This window comes from Callithrix jacchus, chromosome 7, assembly GCF_049354715.1.
Source record: "Callithrix jacchus isolate 240 chromosome 7, calJac240_pri, whole genome shotgun sequence".
Classification (NCBI taxonomy): Eukaryota; Metazoa; Chordata; class Mammalia; order Primates; family Cebidae; genus Callithrix; species Callithrix jacchus.
The window spans coordinates 74,430,215-74,456,076 of record NC_133508.1 but is presented as its reverse complement, the minus strand read 5'-3'; the positions used below and the strand labels follow the sequence as shown (position 1 = coordinate 74,456,076).

The window sequence follows — 25,862 nt, the reverse complement described above, 5'->3', positions numbered from 1 at the left end:
CTAGTGATCTGCTTGCTTCAGCTTCCCAAAGTGCTGAGATTACAGGTGCGAGCCACTGCACCTGGCCCATAATATTATATTTTTGATGTACCTTTCCTATGTTTAGATATATTTGGATGCACAAATACTTACCAGTGTGTTAGTTGCCTGTGGTATTCAGTATAGTAACTTGCTGTACAGGACCCTAGGAGCAATAGGCTATACCATCTAGAATTGTGTAAGTACAAGTGCAAGTAAAGTTTGTGTAAAGTGTAAGTACACTCAGGATGTTCAAAGAATGACAAAATCACCTAATGACATTTCTCAGAACATACCCCTGCTGTAAGTGATGTGTGTCTTTAGTACCTTCTTTTGCTGAATCATTTATTTTCTGTTTTTTTTCTTGCAGCTAGCATATTTGGCAGCTTATTGCTTCGAAACCCAGCTGGTCACCAAAAGCTTGATATGATGGAGAAGAAGAAGGCTCAAGAATTTATTCACCAGTTCCTTTGCAACCCACTCTGAGCCTCTCTCTTCCATTTTACTTAAGGCAGCCAATTACCAGCCCCACCTGTTTCAGCTCAAGAGCTGTCTTAAGATAATTATGTGAGGCTACTTGGTAGCAAGAATGGCAGCTGTTTCCTGAGCCTAGTGCCCCGACTAAGTCCACCATTGGTTAGCACACTCAGTGCTGTGAGTCATGAAGACGTAGGAGAAAATCCACCATAATAAAACTGACATTCAATTATCAACTTTAGTTATTTAACACAGATTGAGAGCTTTTTTTTTTTTTTTTTTTTTTGAGAAGGAGTTTCACTCGTTACCCAGGCTGGAGTTCAATGGTGCCATCTCGGCTCACTGCAACCTCCCCCACCTTAGTTCAAGCAATTCTCCTGCGTCAGCCACCTGAGTAGCTGGGATTACAGGCACCTGCCACCACGCCCGGCTAAGTTATTGTATTTTTAGTAGAGATGGGTTTTCACCATGTTGGCCAGGCTGGCTCAAACACATGGCCTCAGGTGATTCACCAGCCTCAGCCTCCCAAAGTGTTGGGATTACATGCTTGAGCCACCACTTCAGGCTTTTTTTTTTTTTTTAATTTAAGATGTTTTAAAATAACTACTTGTACTCACCCACCCTACCTCTGGGGCGTAGTTGGTGCCTTCCCTGTAGCCTGGGGTGATATCCTCACGATCAGATATTTGAAGGAACTTTGGAGTCCTGAAAGGACTATGACTTGGACGGCAAGAATGCAGGCAGAAACTGCTGGATAAAATAGACTACAGCCACCCCAGATACTTTCAGTGCTGGGTCTGAGGATATGTGTATATGCACAGGCAAACTCTACCCCCATTCCTGCTCAGATAATGGCTCGATAACTCTGAGACTGGCTGCTCAACCTCTAAGGGCAATAAAGGTGTTTAAAAAATTAAAATAACCAGGCGCAGTGGCTCAAGCCTGTAATCTCAGCACTTGGGGAGATTGAGGTGGGAGGACTGCTAGAGACCAGGAGTTTGCGACCAGCCTGGGTAACACAAGGAGACCTCATCTCTACAAAATATTTTTGAAAATTAGCTGGGTGTGGTGATGCATGCCTGTGGTCCCAGTTACTTGGGAGGCTGATGTGGGTGGATCACTTGAACACAGGAGTTTGAGGGTGCAGTGAGCTATGACCACATCACTGTACTCCAGCCTGGGTGACAAAGGGAGACTCTGTCTCTAAAAATTAAATGTAAAATCACTGAAGAAATGAGTGTTCAATGAAACAAGTGGGATTTTCTGGGTCAGCAAGTCTTCCAAATTGTATATGATGCATCCCCTCTCATGTAATATATTTTAATGATAAATGTATTTTTAACAGTGGTGGTTGTGTATGTTTTTCTCTCTTAAGAGATGGCAGTTCGCTGCAGCTGGACTTCGTGGCTCAAGCCTTGGGGCCAAAGAGACATATTGCTGGCAGTCAGCAAAAAATGGTTATAGCACTGGCCTGAACCCCTTGACCCGTGGTCTAGTCATTGGAGTTGCCCCACTCTGAATATTCCAGAAGCAGCTTATGGGAAAAACAGGCAGTGGCTGCTAGGAGGATCTAACAGCTAGATCCTCCAGGCATTTGGAAAGGACGGGGGCGTAACAAAGGCACACGCAGAATTGTTTCCTGGGTACAAATACAACTACTTCTGGGGACTGTAAAATGGGTTTAAGACACGGACCAGGACAATGTGAACGGTTAAAGAAGGGAGTGGCCGGTAGGTGGCGCTAACTGGCCCGGACAAGAGTCCCATCGAAGCCGCGTCCTCTGCAGGGGAAGAAAGTTGGGACCGCTTGCCGGAGCGAGAGTGTGAGAAGGGCGTCTTAGGGAAGCGCGTGGTACAAGGAAGAGGCGGCGGCGTCCTCTCCAGCTGGGCTTGGAATACTCTTAGTTCTGCCTTTGGACTCTTATCTTCCTTTCTGGGGCCTCCCGCCTGTGTTAACTTTGATGGGTGCTGAAGGGGAGGCCGGAGCCCCGGAGAGAGAAACCCGGGAACGTCACCGCCGTTCAGGCTCCCCAGGAGAGTTGGAGCCAGAGTTCAGACGGCCAACTGTGGTCCTTCCCACTGCAGCTGTGGCTGCCTGGCCGAGGGCAACCAGCGCAAACTCGGCTGACGATATTTCGGACTCTTGCTTTGAGGTTCGTTTCCTTCTTGCGTCCCGTGCCGTGAGTGCGACACCCTGCGGGCAGCCAGTACCTACTCCAGGCGCTTCCTCGCGCCGACGAACTCACCCACTGGGCTCCTTCCCCACGGTGCCCCGCCCCGCCCCTCCCTCTCGCCAATTGGAAGCTTCAGCTCGGCCCCTGACAACCTGAGCCAACCAGAGGCGCCAGGGAGGGGCGGAGCGCTGTCCCCTCCTTCCTCCGGAAAGCGGAAGCGGAAGTGACGTTTGGAAGGTGGGGGCAATCATGGTGCCGCTGGGGAGGGGAGAAGCTGCTGCCGCCGCCGTTGCCGGGAGCCGCGGAGGTAAAAGGCGAAACTAGACTCGGCCTGGGCTTGGGACTTAGCGGGGGCGTGGGACTTAGGCTCCCTCCTGAAGCATTTCCCAATAGAGACCTCAGTCCGGTCACCATAGGGACCCCACCCCTTCTCTGTTTCCATGGGGACGGGTATCCAGCCCCCCTTCCCTGTTTCCATGGAGACCCGGACCCTGCCCCTCCTGTCTGCGCTTGGAGACCCCCAGCTGGTCTTCGGATTTTTCTGTGTGGCCCCGTACTGGGCACTGTCCCAGACAGGTTCATTTACCCAGCCTCCTCTCAAGGGGGCTCTGTTCGCACTCCTCTTGGCCACCCTCAAACCTCCCGGTCTTGTTTGTTCCGGACAGTTGGTCTCTGCGTTGCCGCTGAGGGTGCCGGGGCAGCCCACTGGGGCCCTCGGTGCTCTTCTCTCTCTTCTCAGATGCAGCGAAATGTACATCTATGGGGTTGCATAAGCCAGAGCTAGGGGTCGGGCCGGTACCTCCCGGATCGGATCCTTTGGCCTGTCTTTGGTAACTCTCTAGCCACCCCACTAAGTAAAGGCTCACTCTCTAACCCAGAGCAAAAGAGAAAGACTTTATGTGCAAAGCCAGACTGAAAACTAAAAGGGATATGCTGATTATTTTAAAATTCTCTGTTCTGCCTGCCAAACCCACATTTGTAGAGCTTGTGTTTGTAGATGAAGGAAGAATCACTATTCCAGAACATGAAAGCTTCAAATATGGTATTTTTCTCAAGAGAATATATCTTCCCAAGATATTATCTTCACGAGAGTGTATGTTGTCATGTCTTTCATTCATTTAGCTGACATTTCCTGCGCTTCCAGTATCAGTGTGTTATGCTAGGGGCTGTGGAAACAAAAATAATAAGTAAGACTCAATTCATTCAGGGATGAGAGCCCATTATACAGCCATAACTTCTGACACCATATTGTTTTAAGGCATAAATAGATAACAGTGATCTTCACTGTTTGTGCCTGATTGGGGATTAGCCCCTCCACCCAGAAGGTTGAAACATCTGTTCTAGGTGGCAGGGAAGGAATTCACACTTCTTCGTCTACTATTTATCAAACATTGTGCTTTGCATGTGTTACCTCTTTTATTCCTTGTAAAACGGAGAGAACAGGAATTAATAGTCCCATCTTGCATATAAGAAAAGTGACGTACAGAAAAGTTAACCATGTAGTAAAGGGCAAAGCCAGGATCTGTAGGTAGTTGGCTCTGCCTCCAAAGCCTTGTTCCTTCTACCATAAATTGCATGAAACCATTTACTGCCTCGTGGTCTAATTTGGAGGATATTTGAATGGAGTTTCCTTTAAGATTTGTAGCAATTCAGCCTTTAAGCAGCCACTGTTCTGTTTGCTCTTTTGTCCCCTTTAAGTATTTTGACCAAGTTTCAAATTGTTTGACAGGCATATTCAGAAGGTCTTATGAACTTACTCAATTTTTGAAAAGCATTGCTTTTCTTTCCTTCCTTCCTTAGTCTTTCTCTCTCTCTTTCTTTCTTTTTCTTTCTTTTTATAGAGATGGCGTCTCACTATGTTGTTTTGACCATGGTGATCTCAAACTACTGGCCTCAGGTGATCCTCCCACTTCAGCCTCCCAAAGTGCTGGGATTACAGGCATGAGCCACCATGCCCAGCCAGCATTGCTTTTCTTTAAAAATAACTTGATGGTTTCAAAGTTAAGATAATTAAAAAATTATTCCCAAGGATGGTTTTTCATTTGCTTTGGCTTGCTCTTTAAATGAGAGGGAAAATGAGCCCTTTGCTTGCTAAAAAAGTCCATAAGTCTTGTGGTATGACTCTAACTCTGGCTTTGTTCTATTGCAGACAAGTCATTATCTTTTCATTTCTCACAATTGAGCTGAGCACAACTGAACCATGGGGGAACACAGTCCAGACAACAACATCATCTACTTTAAGGCAGAGGAAGATGAGCTGACCCCCGATGATAAAATGCTCAGGTTTGTGGATAAAAATGGACTGATGCCTTCCTCATCTGGAACTGTTTATGATAGGACCACTGTTCTTATTGAGCAGGACCCTGGCACTTTGGAGGATGACGATGATGACGGACAGTGCGGAGAACACTTGCCTTTTCTAGTAGGGGGTGAAGAGGGTTTTCACCTGATAGATCATGAAGCAATGTCCCAGGGTTATGTGCAACATATTATCTCACCAGATCAGATTCATTTGACAATAAACCCTGGTTCCACACCCATGCCGAGAAATATCGAAGGTGCAACCCTCACTCTGCAGTCGGAATGTCCGGAAACGAAACGTAAAGAAGTGAGTAAAGCAGTCAGTGGGGGCCTAGTTGGTTTTGGGGCAAGTCCTTACAAAAGTTTGGGTGCAAATTTTAGCCGGGGAGTAAAGGAGTGTGTGGGGTTAGGACTTAAAATAGTTTTGCTTATCAACAACACATATGCTTTAGGTTTTGTTGTGATTGCTTCTGGGACTTTGGTTTGTATAGCCACATTGAAATTTGGGAATATGAAATTATAATTTCGCGAATATCCTTCCCTAGGTCATAAATAAATTTCACTTAATTAAGTCCATGTTTCTGACACTAAAATAACTAGATTTAGCTTATCTGACAGGGAAATAACTAGAGTTGGCTTATTTGATAAAGAAATAACTGTATTTGGGCTGGCTGGCTCATGCCTATAACCTCAGTACTTTGGGAGGCCAAGGCGGGCGGATCACGAGGTCAGGAGATCAAGACCATCCTGGCCAACATGATTAAACCCCATTTCTACTAAAGTACAAAAATTAGCTGGGCATGGTGGCATGGGCTTATAATCCTAGCTACTTGGGAGGTGTGGCAGGAGAATTGCTTGTACCCAGGAGGCAGAGGGTGCAGTGAGCCAAGATTGCGCCACTGCACTCCAGCCTTGTGACAGAGCAAGACTCCATCTCAAAAAAAAAAAAAAAAAGAAAGAAAAAGAAATAGCTAGATTTGGCTTATCTCTGGGTTGTGTTTAAATGATTTGTTTTGAAGATGAGAATCTGCTGGAATATGTTTCTTTGTTTATTTATTTATTTAATTTTTGAGATGGAGTCTTGTTCTGTCGCCCAGTCTGGGCTGGAGTGCAATGGTGCAGTCCTGGCTCACAGCAACCTCTGTCTCCTAGGTTCAAGCGATTCTCCTGCCTCAGCCTTCTGAGTAAGCTTGGGTTATAGGCGCCTGTCACCATGCCTGGCCAATTTTTTTATTTTCAGTAGAGATGGGGTTTCACCAGGTTGGCCTGGCTGGTTTCAAACTCCTGACCACATGATCCACCCGCCTCAGCCTCCCAAAGTGCTGGGATTACAGGTGTGAGCCACCATGCCCGATCTGGGAATATGTTTTATTATCTTAGTGAATGTTTAATGAATTTTTCTTTTATGGTAATCATGCCTGTAATCCCAGCACTTTGGGAGGCTGGGGCGAGTGGATCACTTGAGGTGGAATTTGTAACCAGCCTGGCCAACATGATGAAACCCAGTCTCTGCTAAAAATACAGAAATTAGCCAGGTGGTGGTGATGCAGGCCTATCTACTTAGGAGGCTGAGGTAGTCGAATCACTTGGACCCAGGAGGCGGAGGTTGCAGTGAGCCGATATCGCACCACTACGCTCTAGCCTGGGCGACAGAGCAAGACTCTGTCTTAAAAAGAAAAAGGCTGGGCATGGTGGCTCACGCCTGTAATCCCAACACTTTGGGAGGCCAAGGTGGGTGGATCACCTGAGCTCAGGAGTTCGCAACCAACCTGGGCAATACAGTGAAACCCGTCTCTACTAAAAAATAGAAAAAAATTAGCTAGGCATGGTGGCGTGTGCCTGAGTCCCAGCTCCTTGGGAAGCTGAGGCAAGAGAATTGCTTGAACCCGGAGGCAGAGGTTGCAGTGAGCCGAGATCACACCATTGCACTCCAGCCTGGGCAACCGAGCGAGACTCTGTCTCAAAAAAGAAAAAAAAAGAAATTCAGGCCGGGCACAGTGGCTCACGCCTGTAATCCCAGCACTTTGGGAGGCCAAGGCAGGTGGATCACCTGAGGTCAGGAGTTCAAGACCACCCTGTCAAACATGACAAAACTCTGTCTCTACGAAAAATACACACACACACACACACACACACACACACACACACACACGAATCTGGGCATGGTGGCCCAGCTACTCAGGAAGTTGAGGCAAGGATATTACTTGAATCCAGGAGGTGGAGGTTGCAGCGAGCCAAGATCGCACCACTGCACTCCAGCCTGGATGTCAGAGCAAGACTCAGTCTCTCTTTTTTTTACATTTTTCATTTTTTTGTTGTTTTTTCTTGCCTCTTCAGTGCAAAACAGAAAAGACTCAGTCTCAAAAAGAAAAAAAAAATTCAGGCAAGAGACAGTAAAAGAGAGCAGGTTATTTAAAATAAGTTTTCATGTTTGTGTTTAGCTAATGTGAGTAAGGTAATGCTGTCAGGATGTTTTGAAAACTGTAAAGCATTTTACAGTTTTCAAATCATTTACTAGTGGTTATTATACTACTGGTTATTACTAGCAGAATAAAAGTTCTGATTTAAAGGTAGTGATATACATTATCCAAGAACTATTACAGGTCAGTTAGAAAAAAGTAGGTCACTGGTAGTTACAGTACCAGGAACTAAATGTAAGATGTTACCAAACAGAAAATAGGGTGAATGATTTAGCAATATAGTTTTCTTTTTTGCTGTGGTTGAGGTCTTGAAATTGCATATGGCTTATGTATGTGGCTTATTGATGGCCTATCACTTTTCCTTTGCTAGCCTTAGAGAGACCATCTTGTCCTACCTCCTACACCATGCAGAAATCTCCGTATGGCATCTCTGACATCAGTTCATCTGGTTTCTGCTTGAAAACTTCCAGAACAACGAGAGCAGTGTTTCATACCTCAACCCAGTACATTTGTTAGCCAGTGCTGACTGTTAGAAAGCTTTTACTTGTATAGAACCAAAACCTGCCTTTCTGCAGGTGCTGCCCACTGATTCCAGACCTGACTTCCTGAGTAAGCTTCCTCCCATAGGATAGTCCATTAGCTATTTGAAGATCATGGATTTTTCTTCCTTTTACATAGGCTAAACACCTCCATGTACTTAAATGTCCCTCTGTGACATTTTCTCCAATTTCTCATCAACCTAGTCACCTTTGATTATATGAATTCCAGTTTTCCAAAGTCCTTTTTTTTTTTTTTTGATATGGAGTTTTGTTCTCGTTGCCTAGGCTGGAGTGCAAATGGTGTGATCTCTCACTGCAACCTCCGCCTCCCAGGTTCAAGCAGTTCTCCTGCCTTAGCCTTCCAAGTAGCTGGGATTACAGGCATGCACCACCATGTCTGGCTAATTTTGTATTTTTAGTAGAGACAGGGTTTCTTCATGTTGATCAGGCTGGTCTTGAACTCCTGATCTCACTCAGGTTGATCTGCCTGCCTCAGCCTCCCAAAGTGCTAGGATTACAGGTGTGAGCCACCTTGCCTGGCACCAGAGTCCTTTAAAAATCTATAGTTGAGCACAGTCTCATGAGTGTGAGTCAACTGGCATTGAATATAGTATGGCTCTTATCTCTTATTCAGGAACTGCACTACAGTTACTATGTAGTCTATATTTATTATCAGCAACATCTTACTGCTAGCCTGTAGTTGGAAATTTCTATAGTAGTGCTTCTTAACTGCAGGCAGTTTTGCCCCCAGGAGATGTTTGGCCATGTCTAGAAACATTTTTGGTTGTCACACTGTGGAGGTGGTACTGGAATCTAGTGGTTAGAGGTTAAAGAGACTGTTAAATGTTTTACAGTGCACAGGACAGCCCCCTACAACAGAATTATCTGGCCCAAAATAGCGATAGTGCTAGGATTGAGAAACCCTGCTCTAGATTATTCTCATGTATGCAGCCGTCAGATCTTATAAAAATGAAAACGGAGACCTGCATGTAAGCCTTATTAAAAATATCTCCCAGTGGCACGTGGTGGTTCATGCCTATAATCCCAACACTTTGGGAGGCCTAGGTGGGTGGATCACCTGAGATCAAGACCAGCCTGGCCAACATAATGAAACCCTGTCTCTACTGAAAATACAAAAAATTAGCCTGGTATGATGGCAGTCGCCTGTAATCCCAGCTACTCTGGAGGCTGAGGGAGGAGACTCTCTGAACCTGGGAGGCTAAGGTTGCAATGAGCCAAGATTGCGGGACTACACTCCAGCCTTGGCAACAAGAGCAAAACTCCATCTCAAAAAATAAAAATATCTCCCTGTGACATTTTATCTTGTTGGTTTCAGCTGATTTGAGTTTGTAGGGGATTTGTAAGTTTGTTCAGCTCGACAAACATGAAGCAAGATGTTGTTATGTTCTATGGACACTGCAGATGATTGTGGTAGTTGATTTATAACATAGAAGCAAAAATTGTTTACACTAATAATCATAGCCCACGCACAATGTGGTAAATGTGAAGGAGAGGTACGGTTATCACACTGTGAGCACAGAGAAGCTCACCCTTAATTTTGAGATCAGGGAATTCTTTGCGAAAAAGGTGGCATTTGAGCTGGTCTTTAAGAATATATACAATTGGCTGGGCGTCGTGGCTCACCCTGTAATCTCAGCACTTTGAGGGGCTGAGGCTGGCGTATCACCTGAGGTTGGGAGTTCGAGACCAGCCTGATCAACATGGAGAAACCCTGTATCTACTAAAAATACAAAAAAATTAGCTGGGCGTGGTGGTGCATGCCTGTAATTCCAGCTATTTGGGAGGCTGATACAGGAGAATCTCTTGAACCTGGGAGGCAGAGGTTGTGGTGAGATGAGATTGCGCCGTTGTACTCCATCCTGGGCAACAAGAGCGAAACTGTCTCAAAAAGAATATATTACAATTAAGGAAAAAAGGAGGAAAAGCTGTTTCTAAGAGAGAGGAACAGCATACTACAAGGAATGCAGGTGGGAATCAGGCCATTTTCAGGGAATAGCCAGTTTTCCTGTTACAACAGAGGTCAGCACACTTTTTTCTGCATAGGGCTAAGTAGTAAATATTCTGGGCTTTGCTGGCTATAAGGTCTCTGTTGGAACTACTACATTCTTCCATTGTAGCACAAAAGCAGCCATAGGCAATACATAAATGAATGAACGTGGCCAAGTTCTGATAAGACTTCACAAAAACAGGCCAGGCGCAGAGGCTCATGCTTGTAATCCCAGCACTTTGGGAGGCCAAGGTGGGCAGATCACCTGAGGTCAGCAGTTTGAGACCAACCTGGCCAACATGGTGAAACCCCATCTCTATTCATAAAAAAAAAAAAAAAAGACTTTACAAAAACGGGCAGTGGGGTGGATTTGGTTCACTGTCTGTAATGTGCTGACCCTTAGACTAGAACATAGGGAGTAGAAGGAGTTAAGGATGGAAAAGATAGTGAAGATCCAAACATGAAAGGCAATGATAACCCTCTGTGGGTTTTGGACTATCCTTTTCTGGAAATGGTAGAAAACAACTGGAGGTGTCTAAGCCAAGGCTAGAGGGGTTAAATAGATAACGTGGTTAGAGTAGCATTTTAGAAAGATTGGTCTGGCAGCACAGGTATCTTGGAGGCAGAGGAAAACTGGCAATGTCTTGCCCAGTTGGGAGACAGTTGTAGCTTATGTGTGGGGTTTCATTTAAGTCGGAAGAAAGGATAGTGGCCTTGCTTATGGGAAGAATCAAGAGCTTTTGTAGAAGCATGAGAGAACTTTGTATATGTTATTGGAGTTTGAGGAATGAGCCATGAATTGGGCAAGATTAGAAGGTTTTGAATAGGCTGGGCGCAGTGGCTCATGCCTGTAATCCCAGCACTTTGGGAGGTCGAGACAAATGGATCACTTGAGGTCAGGAGTTCTAGACCAGCCTGGCCAACATGGTGAAACCCTGTCTCTACTTAAAATACAAAAATTAGCCGATTGTGGTGCTGCACACCTATAGTCCCAGCTATGTGGGAGGCTGAGGCAGGAGAATTGCTTGAACCCAGGGAGCGGAGGCTGCAGTGAGCCAAGATTGTGCCACTGCACTCCAGCCTGGGAATCTGTCTCAAAAAAAAAAAAAAAAAACGGTTTTGAATCATGTTTATTGAAAGGATTCATTCGTTTTCCCAAATCTGTTGAGTTTCTGCTGTGTCTTAGCACAGCTTATTGATGGAGCTTCAAGTCTAGGTTTAGAGTTAAGCAGTTAGAGTCCGTTGTGGTAGATATTTTAACAGAGGAGTACTGGAAGTGCTGTGTGCATGCTGGGGAGAAAGTGGCTAACTCTGTTCCCCCCGCCCTCCAAATGGTGATCCCATTCATAGGAATTCAAGAAAGACAGGAAAAGGAAAACGTTGAAGGGGTAATTAGTGAGTTTGGTTGGAGTGTATTGAATGTACAGTCCTTGGAGAAAAGTAACATGAACAAATTGAAAGGTCATTGGAAATGTGTATCTATGTCAAAGAAACAATTTGTAGTTAGAATAGTAGTAGAAAGGGTCCTTCAAGCGGTGGATGGTTTACTCAAGGGAGAAGTAAGAGTTGGCCTGAGAATTTAAGGGGTGGGAAGAGAAAGAGGAACCCAAGATCATGATAGTCAAAGAGATGGGTCGAATGCAGTGTTGCAGAAGCTGAAGGAAGAGAGTGTCAATAAATGAGAATATTCCTGTGTAACCCTGCAGAGGGATTGAGGAGCCCAAAAGAAGCCAAGCCACTAGTCCTGCTGGTTGTGCATTTGTTCACATGAGAAGACTTACAGTAGAGCAGTGGGGCTGAAGCCAGGTTTTGAGTGATGAAGAAGTGAGTGAGTGATGAGGAAACAGGAGGCAGTGAGTGATGAGGAAACAGGAGGCAGGAAATGTCAAGTTGGTTTTTTTTTTTTTTTTTTTTTTAATACGGTTGGTAGAGGAAGAAGAGTGATGAGACAGCAGTAGCTAGCTCAAGGGGATTGAATCTTTTTTTTTTTTTTTTTAGCATAGGTAATTTGGACATGGTTTAGGATCTAAACTTGAGGCCATCCTCAGCTAATGATTACTGTGTGAAAGTGTTTCATGAGCAGGTATTTGGGAAACACTAAGTTAAACCAAGACAGAAATTTGCTGATTAGAACCTCTCAGAGCCTTTGATGCGCCAACAACTAAGAAGAAGAAAATGCAGAATTTTTCAAATGCTTTAAACTTGAGAAAACATTTTTCAGACCTCATCTCCAGGGATCAGTGTTTTGTGGAACACATTTTGGGAAATGCTGATCCAGGCAGAAGAGGAGGAGATGGTACAGAGGGAATGATTATGCAATCAGTGAAAAGCTGTCACTTTTCCACTTCCTAGTATTCAAATTGCTTTATTCTATTTTCAAGTCTGGTTTGTCATTCATGTCTTCAGGTCGTTGATAATTATATTGAATAGGACAGGGTCAAGGATATTATGAGCACTTGGTTCAGTTTGCTGGGAATTTAGCTCACTGCACTTTCCTCCCACTCACATTTTTTCCTGCTGTCCATGAGACCCATGTGGAAGAGTCTGTATTTTTGAAATCAGTAGGTTTGGGGTTGGGTGGAGATTGAGGGAGAAGTAGCAGTAGCTTTAGTCTTTGAAAATCTTGCTTAAGGACCAGACATTCAGGAGGCTTGCCTTCTTGAAGCACTGTCTTAGCTTAGCTTTGTTGTGGCAGTGATTTTATTTGGCATTAAAATCCACTTAACTGGCCTGAAGAGGCTGATGTTTATGACTACTTGATAATAGACTTAATGATTCTTTAGCCCTTCCGTACTCCTTTTCCCCTCGTTTTTTAAGCTTGGTTTTTGTTTTTTTTCCCTTTTCCCTCCATGCACAGGTGTTGCTCTTGAGAAATCACATCATTTGATAACTAGTTGGTCTTCTTGGCTTCACAGGCAGCTTATTTTCTGAGTCACATTTTAGCCTGAATTTCCTGTTTACTCCTGGTTTTTTCATTGTTTCGTATAGTATGGAGTTGGCTTACCTATTACTTCATTTTCTTTTCTTCATTCTTGTCTTGTGCAAAAAATAAACCTACCAGAACCTTGCCACAGGAAAAGTCCTACCACAAGGCCACTGGTAATTCTGACTCAGATTTCACGTATCTTATTTTCATACTTATTTCATTATTGTCTCCCTACTGATTTGGTAGCTTTGAGATCTCCTCCCCTCCTCTCTCTTCGTTCCTTTCTTTCTCTTTTTCTCCTTCCTTCCTTCCTCTCTTCTTTCCTTCTTTCCCTCCTTCCCTCCCTTCTCTCCCTCCCTCCCTCCCTCCCTCCCTCCCTCCCTTCTCTCCCTCCTTCCTTCCTTCCCTCCCTCCCTCTCCTCCCCTTCTTCCCTTTCCTTCTTTTCCTTCCTTCCCTTCCTTTCTGTCTTCTTTCCTTTTTTTCTTTCTTGAGACAGGGTCTCTGTCACATATGTTGGAGTGATTGCAGTGGTGGGATCATAGCTCACTGTGACCTCAAACTCCTGGGCTCAAGTAATCCTCCTGCCTCAACCTCCTGAAGTGCTGGGACTATAGGCATGAGCCATGGCACTTGGCCAGCTTTGTGAAATTTTTTACCAAAATATTTTCATTCTGCTCAAAAACAAAAACATTCTTTTTATTTTTTCTTTGCTCTCTTTTTTTTTTTTTTTGGTTGAGACAGGGTTCCAATTCTGCAGCCAGGCTGGAGTGCGGTGGCATGATCACAGCTCACTGCAGCCTACCTCCCAGGCTCCAGCCATCCTCCCACCTCAGCCTCCATAGTAGCTGGGACCACAGGCATGTGCCACTGTGCCAGCTAATTTTTGGTTGTTGTTTTGGCAGAGAGGGGGTCTTACTATGTTGCCCGGGCTGGTCTTGAACTCCTGGGCTCAAGCAATCCTTCTACCTTGACTTCCCAAAGTATTGTGATTACTGGCCTTTAAGGCCTTTCTACTCCAAGTCTCTAAGTAGCTGTGTTTTATTGTTGTTTGTTTGCTTATGTATTTTTTTTTTTTAAGACACTGGGTCTTGCTGTGTTTGCCCAGGCCACGATCATAGCTCACTGTAATCTGGAGCTTCTGGCCTCAAGCAATTCTCTCTCCTTAGCCTCCTGAGTTGTTGGGACTAAGGGCATGAACTACCACACCTTGCAACCGTGTTTTCTTTAGTTGGTTTTTGCAGTCCATTCTTGAATCCATGCCCTTCCAGAGAACCTGCCAGGACTGTCTAGTTACATGTTCATCTACCTCTGTCTGAACTGCATTGGTGACATGATGGATCTTCCATGGCTAACTGACCTTGCCAGTTTTCTACAGAGTAGTTAGCTAAAGAGTATGAAAAAACCCTAGGAATCATATGCCAAATTTATCTACATGATGCACCAAAGTATTCCAGTGTGTTGATTAGGAAAGGATATCCATTTCTACCAAGAAGCACAATCACAGTGATGTTTTTAAGCTGCTTGGTATATTGTTCCTAGGCATGCCATGAACTAATTGCTTGGTCAGTGGCATTCCAAGAGGAGAGTTTTTTTTTTTTTTTAGTGTGACAGATTTCAAGTATAACGGGAAAAATCTGACTCCAGTGTTTTGGAGCCTTTTTTGCAATGTATGTCCTTTACTTTGGGAGACCTAGTTCCAATCTCATGCCTTATTATAAATTCCTCAGGCAGTGGAGTGATCCATTCAGGCAAACCAAGATGTTGTTGAGTCTCCCACAGGGGAACTACCCACTTTTTAGTCTTTGTGTACTGTGATTACATTTCTTTGGAGGTTCCCTTCTGAACTCCCATGGTTTGTAAGTATCCAGATCGGGAAGCATTTTCCATTTACCACTATATGAAGCTATTTTATCAGTGTGTCTTAGTCCGTATTATGTACCTCTCCTTAGTAATCAGCATTTCCATCACTCAGGTCCACTGGCCTGGAAAAGGGGCGAGAGTGGTTTTGTGTACAATTGGGTTTCAAACGTGGTGCTATAGGAATTGTAGGTCTTGATTTACATTTTACATAGGCTGTACATATTAAGTACTGCTAACATTTTGCTATGATATGACATTGGCAAAAGAACCTGAATTTTAATTTTTTCCCCCTCTTATTTATGTCAGGCTTATTCGTTTCTTCTGTGATGTACAAAGGGATAGTTTCAACCTAGGTTCCAGTTTTATTCTGTTGTATGCTAGCTATGTGGCCTTGGACAAGCTGCTCTGTTTCCTTTTTATAAAATTGAAATAAAAATATCCCATTGCATCTTGTGAAGATTAAATGAGATTTATTCATATGTAAATATATAATAGTATATGTGTGAAACATTTAGCATAGTGTCTGTTGCATCATGGTTATTCAGTGAATGTTCATTTGCTTTATTTTCCTCATAGGCCACATAGGTTCTTGAAGGAGGTGAGGAGGTAATGTCCAGTTTAAGAAGAGGTTAAAATGTTCTTTGTGGCCGGGCATAGTGCCTCATGCCTGTAATCCCAGCACTTGGGGAGGCCCAAGTGGGCAGATCACGAGGTCAGGAGATTGAGACCATCCTGGCCAACATGGTGAAACCCCGACTTTACTAAAAATGCAAAAATAATTAGCTGGGCATGGTGGTGCATGCCTGTAGTCCCAGTTACTCCGGAGGCTGAGGCAGGAGAATTGCTTGAACCCAGGAGGCAGAGATTGCAGTGAGCCAAGATCGCACCACTGCACTACAGTCTGGGCCACAGTGCGAGACTCTGTCTCAAAATAAATAAATAAATAAATAAAAATATTCTTTGTTAGGAACTCTTTGGGAGGTGTTTTCTCCTTGAGACAAGGTTATATATAAATTGTAATTAGGTTCCAGGATATCCCATAGAAATCTTGGTAACCCCTAATTAGCTGAACTGTTGTATTAATACTGCCATGGAATGTAAAACATTTATAACTGTGTTTTATTTATTGATTTTAATTTCTTGAGACAGAGTCTCACTTGGTCACCCAGGCTGAGTGCAGTGGTGTGATCACGGCTCAGCCTTGACCTCACCAGCTCAAGCAGTTCTCCCAGTTCAGCTTCCCAAAATGTTGGGTGAGCACTTATAGGCATGAGCCACCTTACCAGCCCATACAACAGTGTTTTTTTTTTTTTTTTTTGAGATGGAGTCTCACTCTGTTGCCCAGGCTGGAGTGCAGTAGTATGATCTTGGCTCACTGCAATCTCTGCCTCCTGGGTTCAAGCAATTCTCCTGCCTCAGCCTCTGTAGTAGTAGTAGTTGGGATTAAAGGTGCACGCCACCATGCCCGGCTAATTTTTGTATTTTCAGGAGAGACAAGGTTTCACTGTATTGGTCAGGCTGGTCTTGAACTCCTGATGTCATGATCTACCCTCCTCAGCCTCCCAAACTGCTGGGATTACAGGCATGAGCCACCGTGCCTGGCCACAACAGTGTTTTAAAATGAGAACCTGCTTGCAGTCCCCTGCAGGTGTCCTATAGATACCAGCTCTTGCCACTCCTCTCTTTTATACTTGGCTTCCTTTGACTTAGTATCAGGCCACTGAAAATTATTTCCATGGTGGGCATTTGGGACACAAGGCAGAGCTGATGGCTTTCAAAGAATGAGGACTTCTTTATGCTGGCAGTGGTGGTAGAGTGAAGGAGATGGCTGGCATCTGTTGACTACTTGCTATGTACCAATCACTATGTTATGGGCTTTAATACAGTTTTGTATTTAATTTTCATAACAATCCTATAACATAGATACTGTTAGCCCCCATTGTACAGATGACAACTTGAGGCTTAGAAACACATAGTTAGCAAATGGTAGACCCAAGATTTGAACTGCGGAATTTATGGATGCCAAAGCCTATGCTTTCTGCCATCACGCATAACTTTTGCAAAGATACAAGAATCAGGCACAGACCTGTTGGCTGTGAAAAGGGCTAAGAAATGAAGAGACAGCAGCATTTGTTTTGTAAGGATAAAGGTTTGAGGTGTGGGGTCAGCTGGATGAAGTCAGCTCTAATGGTGGGGGATGGGAGGCCTGTGAAAATGAGGTCTTCAGGGTTCTTATATTTCTGAGCTTTTTGGTTATCCAATATGGAGAAGACATAATACCAGTGCCAATGTGGGGAACAGAGTCGGACACAGGAAGAGGGAAGGGAGGTCCTTGGTGATGGGGAGGAAAGGGCAGTTTCTACATCCTTAACAGGCAGGCCAGTCATTTATGTATAAGAGTGTTCATGTGCTAGGTGCTGACAAGCAGGAACTCTCTTTCCTTATGGAGTAGGGGCTGTAAATGTGTGTAAAAACTACTTCTCACTTTCACTTTATTTCCTTCAGGAAGAACTCAGCCTTTTTTCTTTCTGTTTTTTCTTTTCACAGGCATTGGCTTTCTTCTTTCCTAATTTTTTTAAAGCTTTTGCCTTCTGCGGTCACAGTGTTTAATTTTCTCACTTTTGCGTATCTCAGTTACCTGTCTTCTCTGATTCTGTTATCTTAACAAGGCAGTCATCTTTGTTAAGTATTTCTGCTTTCTAGGACTGCTCAGAACACTTTGTAAATCAGCATCAGTTCTCTGAAAGCTCCTATTTTGTACCCATTACTAGCACGAGACACTGTTCTTCATGAACCTTAACCTGTGCTCCCTCCATGTTCCCTAACAGGGCAATTGATGGCCGTCTGAGGCCATTCAGGAAAATTAAAGTCATGCTTAGAGCCTGAAGCTCTTTTGGAAGAACTTTTTTTTTTTTTTTTTTTTAAATGGACTCTTTGGTGACATTATGTTCATATTATAGATATTCTCATTCCTTTTTTTTTTTTTTTGAGATGGAGTTTCGCTCTTGTTCCCCAGGCTGTAGTGCAATGGCGTGATCTTGGCTCACCGCAACCTCTGCCTCCTGGGTTCAGGCAATTCTCCTGCCTCAGCTTCCTGAGTAGCTGGGATTACAGGCACGCACCACCATGCCCAGCTAATTTTTTGTATTTTTAGTAGAGTCGGGGTTTCACCATATTGACCAGGATGGTCTCGATCTCTTGACCTCGTGATCCACCCGCCTCAGCCTCCCAAAGTGCTGGGATTACACGCTTGAGCCACTGCGCCTGGCTCTCATTCCTTTTTTAAAATATTTATTTATTTTTTGTGTTAAAGTACATCTCAGCAGATCCTTTTTTTTTTTTTTCTTTACTCTTCTACTTACTCATCTTTTTTTGATGGGATCTCACTCCATCACCCAGCCCCTCATGTCTTTAAATTCAGGTTGGGGATCACCTCCTTCAAGAAGCCTTTCTAAGTCATTGAAGTCTAAGTTAGATGTTTCTTTGATAAATTCCCATAATATGCTGAGTATCTATTATCAGTACAACTTCTCAAACCATATTGTTCTTGTCTGATTCTCCTTTTGACTTTGAGCTCTTTGAGAGCAGGGACAATTTTTTTTTTTTTGGTATTCCTAGCACCCATGACAGTATAATTTCTGAAACATAATTTTTAGGATGTGTGAATGATAAACCTTAGTCGTACTGAAATGTTCCAAATGTTGCAATACCTCCTGTATGTAACCATGAAAACCTACATGATTTTTGCAACTTCCTGTTCTGATCCAGTTTGAGGAGGTTTAGTTTTCCCTTTTTGTGAAATTTTGTGCTATTTTGAAATGATGCTGAAAGACACAGAATAGTGACTTCTCCCTCCAAATGAGGTGAGAGATTACTCATTTATTCAGCAGTTTATTGGGGGAGCAGGCATTTACTTTGACAGTCAACTGTCTTGCCCACTTTTATTATTTATTTATTTTTTTGAGATGGAGTCCCTCTCTGTCACCCAGGCTGGAGTGCAGTGGCGCAATCTTGGCTCACTGTAACCTCCATTTCCCAAGTTCAAGTGATTCTTCTGCCTCAGCCTTTCTAGTAGTTGGGACTACAGGTATGTGCCACCATGCCTGGCTAATTTTTCTGTTTTTGATAGAGACGGGGTTTCACCATATTGGCCAGGCTGGTCTCGAACTCCTGACCTTGTGATCCACCTGCCTTGGTCTCCCACCGTGATCCCCCACTTTTTTTTTTGTTTATTACTTAAAAAAAAGTTTTGTTTTGTTTTTTTTCCTCCAGTGTCAATGCTGAATCCCCCACTTTTAAATACAAATATTTTCAGGCTGGGTGTGGTGGCTCATGCCTGTAATTCCAACACTTTGAGGGGCTGAGGCAAAAAATGTAATTGAGGCCAGGAGTTCCAGACCAGCCTGGCCTAACAAAGTGAGACCCCATCTCTACAAAAAATACAAAAATTAGCCAGACATGATGGTACATACCTGTAGTCCCAGCTACTCAAGAGGCTGAAGTGGGAAGACTGCTTGAGCCCAGGAGATTGAGGCTCTTGTGGGCAGAGATCATGCTACTACATTCAGCCTAGGTGACACAGAGAAACTCCATCTATTCAATAAAGACATAAAAATAAATAAAACAAATACTTCACCCAGTCTGTGTCCTTTCCTAACTTGCTATATCCCTCTCTCTCTTTCTCTTTCTCCTCAGTGAAGTTTCTGGAAAGTGTAGTTGATATTTATTGTCTCACATTCTGACTTCTGTTCCCACCACTCCAGTGAAACTAGTTGTGCTGAGGCAATTATGACTTTGTGAGTCAGCTAAATCCAAGAGGTGTTTTACCAACATCTCTGCTACATTTGACCTACTTGACCATTCTCCTTGAAACTATTCCTTGTCACATGTCACATGTCACTTGTCCTTGTCACTACCTTTTCAATCCCATTGGTTTTCTTCATTTGTTCATTCATTCAAAAACTATAAACCAAATGCCACTTCTCCACAAGGCTAGTCCCAGAAGTTGTGTCAGTGGACAGGATAAACGTGGTCTCATGTCCACTGATCCTCTGCAGTCCAGCTGGGAAGTAGCTATTCACTCATTTAATTGGACAAATATTTATTTAGTGCCTGTTGTTTTTCAGATACTGTTGTGCCTAGCCATGAAAGATAATTATGTAAATGGTTTAATCACATAATTATTGCATCTTAATTGTATCATGTGCTTACAGGAAGCCGTGAAAACCTATAATTAGGATACCTATTCTAGTTTAGGATGGAAGTAAGGATCAATCAGGAAGAGTTCCTAGAAGGATCGTTTAGTGGAAGCTTGAATTGTGCAAGTAAAAAAGCCTGGACAGGAGTAGAGTTTGACAGGGCAGGGAGGCAGGAGGGATAGTTAATTATTTATTGCAGTTACTTATAAAGTTATCAACAGCTATAGCATCTTAAGAATGAAATGCGGCTCTTATCATTCACCATTGTACAACAATGCAGCTTTATGATTGAGACATGCAGACTCCTTTATCGCAACATCCACAGCCCCGGTTCTCCTTCGTGGTGAGTGATTATTTTGGATTCTCTATCTGGCAGCACCAAAGAGGTTTTTAGTCTCAATGGGAAGTCAGAATATATACATGAGAGGATAATTAACAATATACGTGTCAAATGAGTGGTATAGTAAATATTATTGGCATTCAGAGAAGGGCACTGTCACATAGACATAGAGTGATTATGGAGGAGCTTGGAGTTCCTGAGGCTTGCATTAAAGGAAGAGAAGGACTCAGAAAAGCAGAGAAGAAAGGAACTAGGCATTTTCAGTAGAGAAAAAGGAGAGAACAAAGCCAGGGAAGTAGGAATTCAGTCTTGCAAATGGGTAAGAGTATACTGTTGTTTAGAAGCCTAGACAGAGCCTTCTGTTTGGCTGCTTACCGAGCAATGATAGAAGACAGAAGTAGCCCTGGAAAGATCCTTGAATGTCAGGCTAAGGAATTTGGACTTTATCATTTGAGCAGAGAGATGGCATGTGTGGAAAACGGTTTTAGATTTAATCTGGCAACAAATGACTTCAGAACTAAGCACTGAGACATGAGAAGAATGCCTGGATTAGTGGTTCAATAAGGAATTCAGTTTAACAAATATTTATGGAGCTTCTCCTGTGTGGAAAGAGCACAGTGAACTGGTGAGAGCACTTGACTAAGGAAGCTAAAGACTTGTGCAAGATCATATGGGGGTTGGGCAGATGGGAGAGGGGTGGGAGGGGAGACAGGAGGAGTAGGGGCCCTCCTTACTACCCTACCCACACAGGTTTTAGAGTTTAGCAAACTGTGGCCCACAGGTCAAATCCAGCCGGTTACTTGTTTTTCTACAGCCCTTGAGCTAAGAATGGTTTTTACATTTTTAAATGATTTTTTTTTTTAATCAGAAGAGGAGTACATCATGATATATGAAATTCAGATTTCAGTGTCCATAAATAACAGTTTTGAAACAGTCTTGCTGGTTCATTTACGTATTGTCTGTTGCTCCTTCAACATGCAGAGGTGAGAAGTGACAGACCATAAGGCCTACAAAACCTAAACTATTTTTTGTTTAGCCTTTTACAGAAAACTTTGTTTATCCTTGAGTCACACTCATCTCAAATCTTTTTTCTTTTTCTTTTTCTTTTTCTTTTTTTTTAAGATGGAGTCTCACTCTGTCACCCAGGCAGGAGTACAGTGGCGCAATCATGGCTCACTGTAGCCTTGGCTCGCTGCAACCTCTGCCTCCCAGGTTCAAGTGATTTATTGCCTCAGCCTCCCGAGTAGCCGGGACTACAGGCCCGTGCCACCATGCCTTGCTAATTATTTGTATTTTTGGCAGAGATGGGGTTTCACCATGTTAGCCAGGATGCTCTCGATCTCCTGACCTCGTGATCCACCCGCCTCAGCCTCCCAAAGTGCTGAGTACAGGCGTGAGCCACCGCGCCCAGCCCTCAGCTCTCTTTTCTGAAACTAAATGTCCCTCTCCTACCTGAGGCTTTTCCCTCCTCCTGGGGTTTCGAATCTTTCTCTTCTTTATTTTCCTCCTTAAATCCTCAGCTTCTCCTTCTTCCAGGACTTTTCTGCCTCCAAATATGTTCAAAACTAACTTACTTTAAAAAAAAAAAAAAAACCAGGCCAGGAGTGGTGACTCAAGCCTGTAGTTCCATCGCTTTGGGAGGCTGATGTGGGAGGATCGCTTGGGGCCAGGAGTTCCAGACCAACCTGGGCAACATAGCAAAAAATTTAAAAATCAGCTGGGTGTGGTGGCATGTGCCTGTAGACCCAGCTCCTATGGAGGCTGAGGAGGGAGGACCACTTGAGCCCAGGAGTTTGAAGTTGCAGTGAGCTGTGGGCATACCACTGCACTCTAGCCTAGGCAACAAAGACTCTGTCTCAAAAACAAAAACACTTTATCAACTCAGAAGTTCACTTGTCCTGCTGTAATTCATCTCTTGCCTCTGCCTCCAGTTCACCTTTCCCTCGGGTCACCTGAATCTGGACCCTGACCCCAGAAGTCTGCTGAAACTAGTCTTGCTGTCATTAGTGAAATCCTAGCTGCTGGATCCAGTCACTTCCCATTTATCTTCCTTGTTTGCTCTGACATCTAATATTTTGATCATTCCTTTTCCTTGATACGTTTTTCCTTTAGCTTCAGTGACATCATTCTTCTTGGTTTCTCTTCCTACTTCCCCAGCCCTTTCTCCCACTCACTGGCCAAGGGTCTCTCTTCTTTTACCAGTACCTTAAATGTTGGTGACTTTTAGAGGTCTATCCTTTGTCCTCTTAGGAGAGTTATTATTTTATTGAGTACCTACTATGTGCCAGCCACTATATTAAAATGCTTTACACATTTATTCCTAACCCTTGCAACAACCCTAAAAAGATCATTTTGTTTCCTGCATAGTATAAATAAGGAAATTGAAGCTTAGTGAGTTTAAGTAATTTTCCTAAAATTACACAGTAAGTGGCAGAAGGGACTTGAGCCTGAGCTTGCTTTATTATATAGCTTAAGTCGGCTATTAACTGTGTGCCAGTGGCTCCTGCCACAGACTTTGTTTTTAGCTTGCAGCGTGTTTGTCCAACTGCCTCCCAGACATTTCCACCTGGAAGTCCTAGCAGCACCTCCAGCCCAACTTATCATCTTTCCCCAGTCCCCATCCAGCCCCACATTGGTAGTGTACCATCTATCTAATCATGAAGGCCATAGTCTTGGGGTTGATCTTAGCTTTGCCTCCACTCCACCCGTTCCACTCCTCAGCATCCAGTTCTTTCTACAGCCTGTCGTTTCTCCCCACTTAATTTCTCTGGAATTTACCTCAGGATATTCACTGTCACTTCCCTTGTTCAAGCCCTTTTCGTCTCTCTCCTAGACTGTTGTTCCTCATTTCTTCATTTCTGTCTCTTCTACTCTCTTACCTTTCCAGTCCATTCACCACAAGGATACCAGAATGATCTCTCCTAAACCCAAATCTGATTGTGTTGCTATCTTGGTTAAAACTTCCCCACTGTCCTATTCCTCACTCTATTGCTTATCTAAGGAGGCCTTGCCTTATTTTTCTAGACTCTTCTTCCAATCTCTCACATACTGCAGATGTTTGTGGTTTCACGATACCAGCACACGTACTCCTCTCTCTGTGTAGTTCCACGCTGTTCCCTCTTTCTGGAAGGTCCTTTTCTTCCTGGTTGACCTGAGGAGCACCTTTCCAGCTAATCCTTAAAAAATAGACAAGCAAAAAATATCCTCAATTCAGAGAGAATACCTCAGCTTCTCGACCTTCACTGAGTTCTACTCTGTGAGGGGTTAGATGTTTCCTCTTTCCTGTTCTCCAAGTACCTTGTGTATGTATCTGCTGTAGAGCTTAGCACAGTGTATCATGATTGCTACGCATGTTCATTTCCATACAAGTGCTGTTCCTTAAAGGCAGAGACTTTTGTCATGTTTACTTTTTTATCCGTGGTATCTAGCATATTTCCTGGGACACAGTGATTAAGTAACTGTTAAATATTAAAATAGTAGTAGTGTGGTTGGATATATGGACTAAGGCTTTGAAGAAAGACTGGGATTAGTTTTATGCACATGAAGATATTGGTTAAAACTAATGAGTAGATAATACTAACACCGTGATGTTGTATGGCATCAAATAATTCACAAAGTATTTTCACAAATGCTTTATCTATTTTTGTTCCACCCAAAAGCACTGTGAGACAAGCAGGGCAGGCATGCATTTTTGCATTTTAGAAATAAGCTGATACTCAGAGAACTAAAATTGTTTGCTCAATAATTATGTTGAGGCTGGGTGTGGGTCACACCTGTAATCCCAGCACTTTGGGAGTCCAAGGTGGCAGATCACCTGAGGTCAGGAGTTTGAGACCAGCCTGGCCAACATGGTGAAACCCCGTCTCTACTAAAAATACAAAAATTAGTTGGGCATGGTGTCACACCTGTAATGCCAGCTACTTGGGTGGCTGAGGGACGAGAATCACTTGAACCTGGGAGGCAGAGGTTGCAGTGAGCCGAGATGGCACTATTGCACTCTAGCCTGGGCAACAAGAGTGAAACTCTATCTAAAAAAAAAAAAATTATGTTGAACAAAAGTGTCAGAATTGAGCCTTCTGCTGCCAAGTCTAATGCTTCTCCTACTGCATCAGTATAGATATAGGGAATGTTTGGGAGATGAGAGACAAAGTTTGGAATACACCCGCACTTAGAGTTTAAGGGAAAGAAGTGTCTCAGAGGAGTTAAAGAGTGCCCCAAGGCATTACTGTGATGTGAAGGACAAGTTTTCAGACACTGAGGGCATCATCAATGAGATATGTTTGCGAATAGTAAGGAAAATAGGGAAGGCTGAAAGAGTTTGACTACCAGGAAGTTAAAAGCATAATTTCATACAGTGAAATCACCTTGCCATCTGGTTAAGAAATACATGGGCATTGACAGAAATGGAGGCACACGTGTCAACTGCCATTTTTTTTTTAAATTTTTAAAAATTTTTTTTTTTTTTTTTCTTTTCTAAATCATCCAGCCCAAAATGTAATTTTTTTTCCTGTAACCTAGGCTGGAGTGCAGTGGTATGATCACAGCTCACTGCAGCCTCAGCCTCCCAGACTCAAGTGATCTCAGCCTCCTAAGTACTGGGACTATAGGTATGTGCCACCACACCTGGCTAACTTTTGTATTTTTTGTAGAGATATGGTTTTGCCATGTTGCCCAGGCTGGTATTTTCTTTATTAGTATTTTTATTGGTATTATTGTTTATCTACTTCTTCTTCCCCCCTTTTTTCTTTCCTGAGGCTGGGTCTGGTTCTGTCCGCTAGACTGGAGTGCAGTAGCAATCATAGCTCTTTGTAACCTTGAACTGGGCTCAAGCGATCTTACCTCAGTTTCCCAAACAGCTGGGACTAAAGCTGTGTGTCACCATGCTCGGCTGATTTTGTGGTTTTATTTGTTTGTTTTTGGTAAAGACAGGGTCTTGCTGTGTTACAAGGTGGTCTCGAACTCCTGGTCTCAAGTGATCCTCCTGCTTTGGTCTCCCAAAGTGATGGGATTACAAGCATGAGCCACCACACTCAGCCTTCTTCTTTTTTTTTTTTAAACAGGCTCAATTTACTTTATTATTCTTGTGTAAAATCCTTATGTTATAGTAACAGTCACAGCCTGGGTTCTCTGCACAGAGACTGGTGAAATGGTCAGTGAATTTTTGATAGGGAGACTTAGTGAATACAGTCTCTTTCCAGAGATCGGGGGTCAGGTAGCTATTGGTCTTAGAGGTGGCCTGAAGGGTGCCTTTGTCCAGGGTAGCAGTGCAGCCCCTGGCTGAGGTGTAGCAGTTGTCAGTACTAGCCATCAGCAGCAGTTTCCTGGGCATAGGGGTCAAGATGATGCCAGTGCCTGGGATGGGGTGGGGGAGGGATAAGATGCACTGGCACAGAGCCACAACAGCCTGTCACCTTGCAAGGGACAGCATGGGGCTTGCTGATCTTGTTCCCTCAGTGATCCACATAGGGACAGTAGAGAGCTTGGCCAGGATCATGGGCCCTTGGATGACGTTGGCAACCTCCTTGGAGCATTGAACATCCAGACTGATATGGCCCCTGTCGTCCCCAATGGCCTTGAACCTGGTGTGCTGGCCAGTGCGGG

General features: G+C 43.7%; 2 protein-coding genes across 31 annotated transcripts in view; both read left to right on the top strand.

Moving 5' to 3' along the window:
• The window catches only part of INPP5B (inositol polyphosphate-5-phosphatase B), a 72,000-nt gene extending 70,158 nt beyond the window's left edge, over positions 1-1,842 (top strand). For 27 of the 29 annotated variants that reach the window (XM_035250864.3, XM_078331274.1, XM_078331271.1 and 24 more), the window contains one exon: positions 389-1,842. In XM_035250864.3, the coding sequence (XP_035106755.1) occupies positions 389-504 (116 nt within the window). In that variant the 3' untranslated portion in view covers positions 505-1,842. The remainder of the gene's footprint in view (positions 1-388) is intronic. The other 2 variants (XM_054259155.2, XM_078331276.1) reach the window with 1 other exon arrangement.
• A 420-nt stretch (positions 1,843-2,262) lies between these two features.
• Positions 2,263-25,862, top strand: part of MTF1 (metal regulatory transcription factor 1) — a 49,818-nt gene continuing 26,218 nt past the window's right edge. Inside the window, exons 1-2 of one of the 2 annotated variants that reach the window (XM_035250873.3) lie at positions 2,263-2,647; positions 4,818-5,276. In XM_035250873.3, coding sequence (XP_035106764.1) covers positions 4,869-5,276 — 408 coding nt within the window. In that variant the 5' untranslated portion in view covers positions 2,263-2,647; positions 4,818-4,868. Of the gene's footprint in view, positions 2,648-2,913; positions 2,976-4,817; positions 5,277-25,862 lie in introns of those variants that run through there. The other variant, XM_035250871.3, reaches the window with a different exon arrangement.